The 11,841-nt window shown below is 60.7% G+C and overlaps 3 protein-coding genes across 3 annotated transcripts; 2 read left to right on the forward strand and 1 right to left on the reverse strand.

Annotated features, from left to right (window-relative positions):
- Positions 1 to 113: 113 nt before the first annotated feature.
- On the forward strand, positions 114 to 2,812 carry J3D65DRAFT_686763 (uncharacterized protein; the record flags this gene model as incomplete). The annotated part of the gene is made up of 2 exons (XM_066803835.1): positions 114 to 821; positions 905 to 2,812. 2 exons carry the CDS (start codon positions 114 to 116, stop codon positions 2,438 to 2,440), a joined length of 2,244 nt encoding a protein of 747 aa, XP_066651533.1. The 3' UTR covers positions 2,441 to 2,812.
- Positions 2,813 to 5,711: 2,899 nt separating this feature from the next.
- On the forward strand, positions 5,712 to 9,055 carry J3D65DRAFT_559868 (40S ribosomal eS12 domain-containing protein; the record flags this gene model as incomplete). The annotated part of the gene is made up of 5 exons (XM_066797431.1): positions 5,712 to 5,810; positions 5,931 to 7,139; positions 7,227 to 7,478; positions 8,526 to 8,850; positions 8,931 to 9,055. The coding sequence occupies 5 exons, from the start codon at positions 5,712 to 5,714 to the stop codon at positions 9,053 to 9,055; spliced, it is 2,010 nt and encodes a 669-aa protein (XP_066651534.1).
- A 397-nt stretch (positions 9,056 to 9,452) lies between these two features.
- On the reverse strand, positions 9,453 to 11,280 carry J3D65DRAFT_662042 (uncharacterized protein; the record flags this gene model as incomplete). The annotated part of the gene is made up of 5 exons (XM_066802618.1): positions 9,453 to 9,613; positions 9,665 to 9,708; positions 9,754 to 10,070; positions 10,218 to 11,008; positions 11,212 to 11,280. 5 exons carry the CDS (start codon positions 11,278 to 11,280, stop codon positions 9,563 to 9,565), a joined length of 1,272 nt encoding a protein of 423 aa, XP_066651535.1. The 3' UTR covers positions 9,453 to 9,562.
- Positions 11,281 to 11,841: the final 561 nt, after the last annotated feature.

Raw genomic sequence — 11,841 nt, forward strand, 5'->3', positions numbered from 1 at the left:
AAGACTGGCCACAAGCATCGGCCGACATCAACCTCAGCCTCACCCGCAAGAACAAGAAAAAGAGCTAGGAGACGCAAAAAAGACTGGAAGATATGCAACCAAACACAGTCCCAATGACATCGACGGGCGACCGAGGTGGTCCGGGGCCCAATCGCGCTGCTAGTGGTGATAGTAGGAATGTTAGTAGCAGTCCGAGGGTTCCCTCGACCATAGGAGACGGCGACTGGAATGCCGCTACGACTTCTACTCCGAGCACTACCGCCGCTGGATCCCAGGGCCCTGGCTCCACTGCTACCAGCCATGATGGCCTCCTCCCCTCGCTCCTCGTTGATGACAAGTCTTTCGCGTTTCCCCACAAGGATATTGAACGTGGAGACGCAAATGCAGCAGATGCGCTACAACGACACGCCGTCGAAGAAGAAAAGGACGCAACGTTCCCTCCGTCATCGCCGCCGCCGCCGCCGCCCGTCACACTGCTAGACCGTACGCATCCCGCTGCCGTCACACGTCTGCTGCTGGCCCCGAATCGAACCAGCTTTGCCGACCACGCTGCTGTCACGCCCGAGCCTGAAGACATGACGACGACGTACTTTGCGGCGCAGGAGCCGCTGATCGAGACGTCCGAGAACCCAAAGGACCCGGAGAATGTCGGCTGGGCGCGCAGTCCGACCGAGGCGAGGCGGACGAGGTGTTCGCCGTGTCGCGGGCTGCGCGTCTTGCTCGTGCTGCTGGGGCATGCCGTGCTGGTCTGGGTGGTTTTCGTTGCGGTCAAGGGAGGGGGGTCGAGGCAAAGCGGCAAGACGAGGGGGCAGTTGGATCAGGTACGTGTCGTGTTTTCCAGAAGAGATGGAAATGGGAAATTTGGGCACGCTGCATCGTGAACTGACTGCATGGTGGTGTACAGCCAACCCATCACGATGCTAGCGGCCTGCAGCAATGGTTTACAGATCCCACACAGCTCTCTTCGCAGCACAACCACCCCTTCAGATGCAACCCCGAGCATGTTCAGAGCTCGACCGCCGAGTTTGAAGAGCCTGGCACGTTCGAAGTGCGCGAAGCACTGCAATTGCACCAGGGACGCCGCCGCGGCTATCACCACGTATCTGGCCACATCAACCTGATTCCCGGCGCCGCGGACCAAACGCCGCAACTCATCGTCAACACGACCGTCTGGTCCAGCTGGCCGCAGACACTGAACCGCCGCATCGCAACCAAGACGACCGACACGGCGCTGCGGCTGCAGCTCGTATCATCCGGACCACCAGGAGAAGATGATGGAGATGAGGACGACAACGATGAAGAAGAGTGCACCTTCATCCGGCTCAACATCGCCGTGGCGCCCAACACAACACTCAGCACGCTATCAATCCGCTCCACACACCTCTCGCTCTCCTTCTACCCCGACCTCGCCCCCGCGCACCTACGCGTCACAAACACGACCTCGATCCGCCTCAGCCGCGGCGCCGTCGCCGCGCGCGCCGCCTCGTCCGTCCCGCCCGCCCGCAACACCACCATCGAGCTCGCCAGCGGCGCCATCTCCGGCGTCTTCCCGCTCGTCGACCTGCTCCGCCTGGCCACGCAGTCGGGCGCCGTGCGCGCGTCCGTCGTCCCGTACGCCTCGAGCCCCCTGAACCGCTCGTCCTCGTCCTCGTCCTCGTCTATTCCTCCCGCCATCCTCGACGCCTCGACGCAGGCGGGCGAACTGCACGTCGCGTTCCCGGCGGCCGACGGCGGCGCGATTCCGCCGCGGACGTACGTCACGCGCGCGCGCACGGCGAGCGGGGCGCTGGGCGGGCGGTTCCTGCTGGGGCAGCAGACGCGGCTGCAGAGCGCGGTTGGCGCGCTGAAGGCGGAAATAGTGCCCGTGTTCGCCTACGCTCCGCAAGCCGTCGGGCGCGCAGAGGCAGAGGCAGAGGCAGAGGCAGAAGAGGACTACGCCCACGCCCTCAGCACGTCGACCAGCGCCGGCTCGTCGCAGATCCGCGTCCTGTCGCCCGTCGCCGTGGCCGCCCCCAACAAGTCTCTCTATCCCTCTCACCCCCGCTCCTCCTCGTCCTCGCCCCTCTCTCCCTCTCCCCCGCCTCCCCATCTCTCGATCCTCGCAACGCACACCAGCCGCACGGGATTCCTCCGCGCCGTCTACCCGCCCGCCTGGCGCGGCGCCGTCTGCGCCGTGGCGCGCGTCGGGCGCGTCGAGCTGGGCGGCGAGGGCGTGCGCGTCACGCGGCGCGAGCGGCTGGGGTGGGTTGGGAGTCGGGTCTGCGGCGTCAAGGGCGACGGGGAGGGTGGGGAGCAGGATGGGGAGGTGGACGTGCAGCTGAGCGTGCAGACGGGGGACGTCGAGTTCTGGGTCGCTGACGGCGAGGGGCAGGGGCAGGGGGAGGAGCGCGGACGGGGAACGGGAGAGGCGTCGGATGGCGGCGAGGACGGCGAGTTGTAAGTTGCGAGGCGAAAGATGTTGAGAGGGTGTGGCGTTTGGGAAGAGCTTGGAAAGGGAAAGGAAAAGCAAAAGGAAAGGAAAGGATAGAATGTCTGTGTGCGGTGTGGTATGGTATGTAAGTGTGTTTGGTTGGAGACGCGGCGGGGCGGCGCTTTTCATTATTGAGCGACTTGCCCTGAGATTAAGAAAGACAATTAAAGTCACAATGTATACTCTTTTAAGTTCAGGGAAGAACGAAGGAGAAGAAGGATTACGAAGTAGGAGAGCAGAAATCCTCTACTTCATCCTCCTCCCTCTGACCGCTTGCCAAAGCACCACCCATCGCAGCACTCACTGTCTCTTCAGTTGATTGAAGCTCGAGCGTCGCAGGTTCATAGACCCCATCTCCCTCTTTTTCTGCTGCTGTTCGGTGAGTGCAGGCAACGCGACCTACGACGCCTACCCAACATGGGAGGAATTGACCGTCTCTGCCCGCTCGCATTCGAAATCATGGCAGGCTCTGTTTGCGTTTGCGTTCTTCAAATTTGTCCTCTCTGGACCGATGTGATCCCAAAGTAAGTAACCGCCGAGGTTGGTGAAGACCCGATGCCAGTGACGAGTGTGAGTGCAAAGACAGGAAGAGAGAGGGGTAGGTGGTTTTTATACTCACGCGGTCAGCCCTGCAATGGCGGGATCAGGGGCCGCGTGACAGCGGAGACGCGCGCTGATGTTGCGCCCTCGTTCGCGCGTGATGAAGAAGCTCGGGATTTTGGCATACCTTTGCTCATGATTGGCTCGTGGCCGGCGCACAGGCAGCCTCGGGGCTAGAGTTTAGGGGTAGAAGGGGTATAAAAGCACACCCTCGATGCTCATACGCGTGGGAGATATTGAACCCCTCTCTGTTGAGACCTCGCTCCAACAGAAATCCATGTCGAGATGGTCACTGGTTTAGTTTTTCTTCTCCTGCCTGGATCTTTTTCATGTGGCCGGTGAGAAGCAAGTCTGGCTAAAGAGATGCCCGCATTTTGGATCAACGATGCTCGGTTTCATTGAAGGGGAATTGGGGCAGCAGTTTGATGCATTGATGCAGTTCAAGAGTCTGGTACTAGATGCAAGATTTGTGAGCTGCAGTCTCCAAGTCGGCAGAGCTTGCACCAGACATCACAAAGCAGATTAACTGCCCAGAAGCCCGGACACCAGAGAAAAGTTGATCAGTTTCGACCCAGGCATTGCATGTGCGGGTCATTGTCGATGTGGAAAGAAAGCAAGACAGGGACTTCGACAAGCGCTTTATACGAGCTCGCTTGGCTGCGTGGGCGGATGATGGGAATGCAAGGGGAGCCGCGTGACGTAGCGGTCTTGGGTGTTTGTTTTCCATGTGGTCTGCCACCACAAGCACGCAGGGTGACGTCAATCGACAAAGTCTGCCCGCATTCCAGAAGATGGTCGCGTCCCTCGGACAACCTGCATTTTGCCATCAACAAGAACGACCATGAGCCGGCATTCGAGTGTTGACAGTGTGGTGGTGCCTCACCATCGGATTTTGGCGGGCAGAAATTCGGTGTCAGATCGGCGACGTGAAGAAAAGGATTCCAAAAAGTCGACACACCCTGGGTTCCAGATGAACTGCCAACACGTGTGCCCAAGACCGTTGGGACCTGTTTCGGTGGCTTGAATTGGATCCCAGGGTTGTCTTGAAGCATGTCAAGGAGAGAGTCTGGCCCGCCCTTTGGCGAGCACGCGCGAGGCTAGCCGTCGGCGCTAACCGAAAGGGGAAGGGGATGCATGGGCGTAGCGGACGGGGTCCTGCTCAATCGCTTCCGGTTGACAGACGATGGGCTCGGTGACAGGTGGGCTGGACCATGGTTGCAGCCGTGGCAGCAGAGGCAGCATCGTGACAGACGGCTAGATGCAGTTGCGGGAGTGTAGCGTGCGTGCGTGCGTGCTATTCTTGGACGAGCAGCGGGCGGAAAGACGACCAAGAGCTTGACTCGAGGTGGGTGCCTGAGACCAAGGCGACCTGACGACTCGAGCTGACTGACCATGGCGCTTCGATGGCCCGGGTATTCATCTCAGCCTCGCAAAAAGCAAATCTTGGATCGACAGCGGTTGGAGAGATGACTGACGAGACGTCGTTTTCAAGCAAAGACAAAAGGCGAGGCCATCGGGCCGGGCAGTCGAAGGCAATGCATGATGAAAGCATAAGCGTGATGCAGTCCACAAGCGGTCTAGGGAAGGGAGCCTGTCCCTGTCGACGTTGATGGCCAAGGCACACCAGCCAGGGCAGCACTGTCGCGACCACGGTCCAATCCGACGGCTCGACAGTCGAATTCCAAGGCGGGGCTGTGATGCAGAACCGGGCGCATGAGTATTTTGTGTCCAGTGTCCCCGCACGCGACGCCGTTACGAATCAGCGAAGGAGAGGAGGGTAGAAAATAGAGTGGCTGACATCAGTCGGTGTCGCTGGGGGCAGTCTAGTGACGTGTAATGGTACGGTGAGGCCATCTCCAGCGCTCCGTCGAGCGTTGCAGGCGGCGAGTCGGCAGCGAATCAGGGCCGCCTCACGCAACGGCAACGAGTCCGCAGCCGTGAGAGTTGACGATAGCTGCAAATTAACGGGCACGAGGAAAAATAAAAGTTTTGTCCGTCGGGAGCGGCATAAGATTGCGGGCTGCTTGTGCTTGCACCAGTGGCTGCCACTGGCCAATGACAGCCCCGAGCCCTCAGGCCTGCGCCGCCCGCCTGCCTCGACCGACATCAACGCCCCGTTTCTCCCCCCAAACACCACCACCCGCCCTCCTACACTACAACTGCCCCATTGCCTGCTGCCTCTCTCTCTTCTCTCTCCACCTCAACCTCCTCACGCCTCTCCATTCCCGCGCGCGGCCAACTCGTCGTCACCGTCAGCACCCGCTTGGCCCGCGCGCTTGACCTCATCCCGTGCAATTTACCTTCCCCCCGACCGCCTGTCCATGCGTTGGTTATCGAGCGCCACAAATCCTCTCTCCCTCTAGCCCTCCTCGAGGCCACTCTACCCTCTGCCGACGCCCATGCTGCTCCAGTAGAGTAGCCGCCTCTTTTGCTCGCGCCAGCTGCCGTGGAACATTGTCTGCGTGCGACGAACCGACGAGGCCGCTCATCACCACATCCCTGTCGGCCCCTCCCCTGCCGCCTCTACTGGCCTCACGCCTGGAGACCTGCGAGCCCGCCAACTTCCGCCCCAAACTCACCTCTCTCCGGTCACCCTGAGCAGTGCTGCTGCTGCCGCCGCGTCCAAATGCGCTCCATGGCCATGGTCTCTCCCTCGCCGGCCGTAACCACCATAACCCCGCCGAGCAGCTCCCATGGTGACCGCAGCTCCTGGGACCTTGCGGTTCCTCTTGATAACGAGGTGCGTGCATGTCGCCATAGACACGCTTGTCTTGCATTCTCCCGCGCACGCTTTGCCCAGGCTTGCTTGCGACATTTCGCGTCAAGACCAAACCCGACTAACGCCGTAGCCGAATTCTAGAACCCACTCTTCGACAAGACCTACATGTCGCACGATGCCTCGGCCAGATTTGCTGGCAAACGCCAGCTCCTCTCCAACCAGCCGAATGGGAACCCACGATACACCCAAGTGCGCCGCAACGAGCCGGTGGAGCCATATCGTTCCAACCCCATCCCCAACCGCGTCGAGGCGCTGGGAAAGAATCCCGGCCCCAACGGGACCACGGGCAGCGAGTCCGACAGCTTGTTGGATTTGTATGAGGAGCATCGGACCCGGACCATGAGCTCCGAAGCGGATGACCTAGACCCCGTCGAGCAAGATCAGTCGTACTGGATACATCGCGATAAGCTGGCAGAAATTGAGAGGACCGAGTTGGAGAATGCTGGCTTTATTCCTAGGCAATCCACTACGACTAGTCGGTCGAGCAGCAGGTCTAGGCCTCCGCGCCGGAAGAAAGAGCTCAGTCCTCTGGATGGTAGCCTCATGGCGGAAAAGAGCCCCAAGTCAAACCCCACTTCTCCGCCTCCTGGACGAACCGACTTCCAGGAAAATCCAACAAGCGATAGATCCTCTCCCGTGGACGGGGCCGATCGCGAAAATGGATCACGTATCCCGCGCCCTGCCACATCCAAGATTCCCATTCCAAAATCTACGCCCGCAGCGAGTCCAACCTGGTCGTCGGGAGAGCCTCGCAGCCGCAGTGGGAGCGCAAACTTGCTGTCAGGACCCCCTGCGGAGGCACTCGCGATGCGCAAGACTCGGAAGAGGGGTGGTAGCGTGGGAAGTCAGGTCTTGCTGGACGACGTGTCGGATCCTGGAAAATCAACCGGGAGCGATGAAGAGAAAAAGAAGGCTTCTCCCACCAAGGCCAGGACTCCTAGAAACAAGACTCCCACTTCGGCCAAGAGACAGGCCAGCAAGCCGCGGACCGCCTCGAACCAAAAGCAAAGAGCCAATTCTGGCTCCAGGCCTCGCACGGCCTCTCGTCCAACAACTGCTCGCCCCGAAGGCGAAGCGCCGTGGATTGCTACCATGTACAAGCCGGACCCACGTCTGCCCCAGGACCAGCAGATGCTGCCCACTCACGCCAAACGCATGGCTCAAGAACAGTGGGAAAAGGACGGCAGGTTCGGAAACACGTACGACACGGAGTTTCGGCCCCTCAACGACTTTGACTTTGGACCCAGACCACCGCAGTCTCCTTCGAGCTTGCCTCAAGAAAGGGAAGATGTGCAGACGGCGCAGTCTCAAGAACCATACAGGCCTCAACAGTATAGGCCTCAAGAACAGTACAGGATGGAGACTCCCAAGTCGGAGAAACCCGAGGAAGACGTCAACTGGCCGCTCTCGAGTCCCGAACCAACGGAGAGAATTGAAAAATCGCCCACCCGCAACAGCCCCAATGCAGAGCATGGAGGCTTCAAACTCACGCCCAGCGTATCTCCTCCCCCGCCCCAAAACGAGAGCCCCATTGCGCCTTCGCCCCGCATCGGATCGCCCATCCGTGTGCCCGAAGTCCCAGAGGAAAAGGCAGGCAAGAAGCCGAAAAAGAGCTTCTGCTGCTGCACCGTCATGTAAGGGCCTCGTCCAAAACATTTGCTCGTCAGCGTTTCCTTGCACTCTATTTGGATTTTCATCATACCCATTCCCGAGCTCTCAGCTTTGTACAGCGACGCTTTACGTTTCCTTTGTGTTGTTGCAGGCCCGGGCGTTTGATTGGTGCGAAAAGGCTACATACCACCAAGGCGACTTTCCTAGCTTTTGTTGATTTGTCGTTGCATCGTGGCGCGCGCGCGCAGGGCCGCGTCCTCTCCTTTCGATTCCTTTTCGTTTCTGTTTCTCTGTGGTTGACAGCATGGCGCTTCAGCGAGTTGCAAGTCCGCTCCAACGCGTTGTCCTCCCGGGGCGGCGCAAAAGTTGCTATGCGGCAAAAGATCTTGATACACGATTTTAATCAGTTGTGCACCGGGACCCCCCTTCGCGCGTTTTGCTTTTTACTTCTATCTTTGCTTCGAAAATCGTCTTGGAAAGGCAAGGCGAGGGACATTAACTCCCGTATTGTAGGTCCAGCTGGCTGTAAATGAGAGTAGCATTGCACTCGTGACTGGATCAAAGAGTGCGGTTGTGATGGAGTTTGCGGGCGTGTGGATCATGGCTAGTGCGAGCGTGGTCATGGAACGCCGCATGTGCCTGGTGTCGGGGTGAGACAGACTACAATAAACACCGTACAAAAATAGTCCGCAGTTTTATCGTGAAAGAGAGGGTGGAGGTCAGGTCGTGTAGGCGTAACGTGCTGACTAAGAGCGCCAAGCCTCGCTTGCGGCACAAACGCCCGCGGTCGATTTTCAACTTTTCGAGCTCCATTACGACAACGACGACCGTTTCTACTAACCCCACCACCAAAAACAACACCCGATCTCTTCGAGGAACCCCGACATCACCACCAACCCCATATTCAAAATGGTACGTGCATGACGCGAACGGCATTGGCAGTCCACGCCAGCGGCAATGGCGGGCAGGGCAGCACACCAGCAGCAGCCCACCGCCGGACCCTTCCTCCCTCCCCCCATCCCTCCCCCCACTCGCTCGCCGAACCTCACTAACCCCTCCCCACAGTCGGACGGAGAAGAGCAACCGCAAGTCGAGCAGCAGGAGCAGCAGGAGGAAGTCGAAGTGTCGGCCGATGCGTCATCCGGCCAGATGTCGGTGCTGGACGCGCTCAAGGGCGTGCTCAAGATCGCGCTGATCCACGACGGGCTGGCGCGCGGCCTGCGCGAGGCCAGCAAGGCGCTGGACCGCCGCCAGGCGCACATGTGCGTGCTCAACGAGGCCTGCGAGGAGGAGGCGTACAAGAAGCTCGTCGTCGCGCTGTGCTCCGAGCACAAGATCCCGCTCATCAAGGTGCCGGACGGCAAGCAGCTCGGCGAGTGGGCCGGTTTGTGTGAGTTCTGCCTTTTGCCCCCCCTTCCTCCCTAGGACGTGTTTTGTGGCCGGTGGCTAATGTGAATTTGGGGGTTGCAGGCCAGATCGACCGCGAGGGCAACGCGCGCAAGGTCGTCAACTGCTCGTGCGTCGTCGTCAAGGACTGGGGCGAGGAGTCGCAGGAGCGCTCCGTCCTGCTCAACTACTTCCAGACGGAGCAGTAGATGCATCTCGCCGAGATGCATGCTGCTGCTGACTGCCTGACCCTCCCCCCTTCTCCTCTCTTCTCCTCTGCATCGACCAATCAACCGACCACCGACATCGACGTGGAAATGTCCATCCTGGTCTTGAAGGGCTCTCCTAGACGATTCTCGACGACAATTTGTGCGGCGGCGGCCTGACGACTCTCGACTTTGGTGGAGGAACAAGGCCGGCGGCAGCCGTGGTGGTCCAGTAGGATGGATGGGGTGGTGCGAGATGTCAGTCAAGTACCTCACACACCACATGGCATGGGAGCCACTGCACGGAAAACTTGCGGTTAGATACCGGGGCGTCATTGACTTGACGCTCTGGGGCCAAAAATTCTGAACGGTTGAACCCCCAGCTAGCTACTCTACGACGTGACTGAGCATGTGGCGGTGATGTTGCGATGATGTTGATTTTTTGATTGTGGATGGGTGGTGGTGATGTTGACGTGACTGTGACTACTACAAGCGCCTTTCTTTGCCTTGTTAACCATTGACACTGTCTTGACGCCTTGTCTTAACGCCTAACCCTGACACCTAAACGCTACTTAAATACATGTACATACATCATACTCTATGAAAGCTTACCATACCAGCCAGGTCAGGAAAGACGTAGAAATCACGACAAAAATCTATCTACCCATCTCTCATCCCATCTCCACCCACCTACAACACACCATTGACCTCCTGTCCCTCTCCGTCCTCCTTTTCTCTCACGCCCTCCTTCTGCCCATTGCCATTGCCATTGCCATTGCCATTGCCATGAACCCCCATACTCCCATTCATACCACTCATACTCTCCCTCCACCCCTCGCCCAACCCGCCCAAGCCCATCCCCGGCCCCACGCCACTGCCAATCAGCACTTTGGACGTGCGCTCGCCATTCAGCACCTGCATGTCGCGCTCCAGCACATCCTCCTCGTCATCGACGGCAGCGTCACTGCGCCCGTGTCTGTGGCCGAGTTTGTACCCTTCGCTCGCAGCGCCACTGCCACTGCCACTGCCGTTGAGCGACCGCGCCCGCGCGCGCGACCCAACCCACCGCCGCCGCTCCCTCGCGCCGCGCACAGCGGCTAGTCACGCAGACGGATGGTCGTGTCCGCCCCCGTGTCCATGCCCCGTCACCGCCGCGCCGACCCACGACCCCTTGCGCGCCGCAACCTTGCGCGGCGGACTAGTCTTGACCTGCACGCCCACCTCGCCATCCCCGATCGCATCTCGATCTTTCTCCGTGTCTTGCGGGGGAGCCGTGGCGGCCGCCGGCGGCGGACTGCCCGGCCCCGGGCCCGGCCCCAGCCACACGCGATTGGGGCGCGCGAGGCCGCGCTCGACGTCGGCGAGGACGCTGCGCTGCAGCTGGGCGGCTTGGGTCGGTGTTGCGGCGGCGGTGTTTGCGTTCGTGGAGGAGTTTGGGGATGGGGAGGACGAGGACGAGGACCAGACGAAGTTGCCGGCGCCGCCGCGGCCGGTGCGCGCGAGGGGCTTTTCTGCTGGCGAAGAAGAGGAGGAGGGGGCTGTTGAGGATGCGTTGGCGGGCGGCGGCGGCGGTTGTGTCGACGAGCCGTTGCTGGCGTGGTGCGGCGTCGCCGTCGCCGTCGCCGTGTTGTACCACTTGCTCTGCGTGTCCAAATCGCTCAGCTCGCGTGGAGGCGGCTCGGCCGTGGCCGTCGCCGTCGTGAACGCCGCCGAGGTGGTGGACGACGGGGGCGCGCCCGCTGGCACGACGTACTCGCCGACGGCGGCATCGCTGGCCGACGACGAGGCGTTGACGGTGGTCTGGAAGGTGCCCGTCTGCGCGAGCTCCGCCGGCGAGTACGTGTTACCGGCGCCGCCGCGGCCCGAGTGGGCAAAGGGCAGCGGCGGCGAGGTCGTCGTGCGGATGGGGACGATGGAGCCGGTGCGCGAGGCGCGGCGGTGTTGCGATGCGATGTTCTGCGGTGCGGATGCTAGTCAGTCTGTGACCTGACCTGACCTGGCCCGCGGCTCTTGGTGTGCGGTGGGTGGGTGGTGATGTGCGCAAGGTTGGTTGCGCACGCTGCCGACGGCACGAGGCTTGGTCGAGGGACAAGACGTGCAAGACAAGACAAGACAAGAAAAGCCTGGATGGGGGGATGTGGACGCATTGCATTACTCACCTCTGCCACCTTCTTGCTCTGCTCTTCCTGGGCCTCATAGTTCCCTGCGCCGCCGCGTCCCCACGCCATGATGTCGTCGGTCGTCGGCGGGCAATGTGACGGGTCGAGTGGTGGTGCGTCGTTCGTCGTACTCGTCCGTTCGTTCGGCTCGCTGGACCAGCAGCCCAAGAAATGCGCTATGTGTGGTTGGGATGGGCGGTGTAACGAGGCCGAGTGATTCTGACGTCGCTGTGTGTTGCTGCTGCTCTGGACACGTTGGCGCGTGCGCTCTCGGATGCCTGTCCTTGTGCGCGGGTGGGTAGCACGTAGAGAAATTCGCTGGCTAGCTGGTGGCTTGCTTGCTTGCTTGGGTCGTGGGTGGAGGATCTTCTTGTCCCGGTGTCGGTGTGCGATGACTTTGCTCGGCGGCGGCGGCGGCGGCGGCGGCGGCGAGGTGAGGTGGTGACTGGTGCCAGGGCAATTGTCCTCCTCCGATCTGCGGTCGGTCGTGTGTCAGATCATGGCGCCGTCCATGATGACGGCCGCGTGCTCCAAACAGCGGCGGCCTTGGAAGCTAAAGCGACGCGGAGCCACGACGGTTTGAGATGAAGTGCGAGATGACAGGTCTGGGCAGCTGTGCTCCGCCCTCTG

The sequence above is a fragment of the Phyllosticta citribraziliensis genome (genome assembly GCF_038025025.1).
Source record: "Phyllosticta citribraziliensis strain CPC 17464 chromosome Unknown J3D65scaffold_12, whole genome shotgun sequence".
Taxonomy (NCBI): Eukaryota; Fungi; Ascomycota; class Dothideomycetes; order Botryosphaeriales; family Phyllostictaceae; genus Phyllosticta; species Phyllosticta citribraziliensis.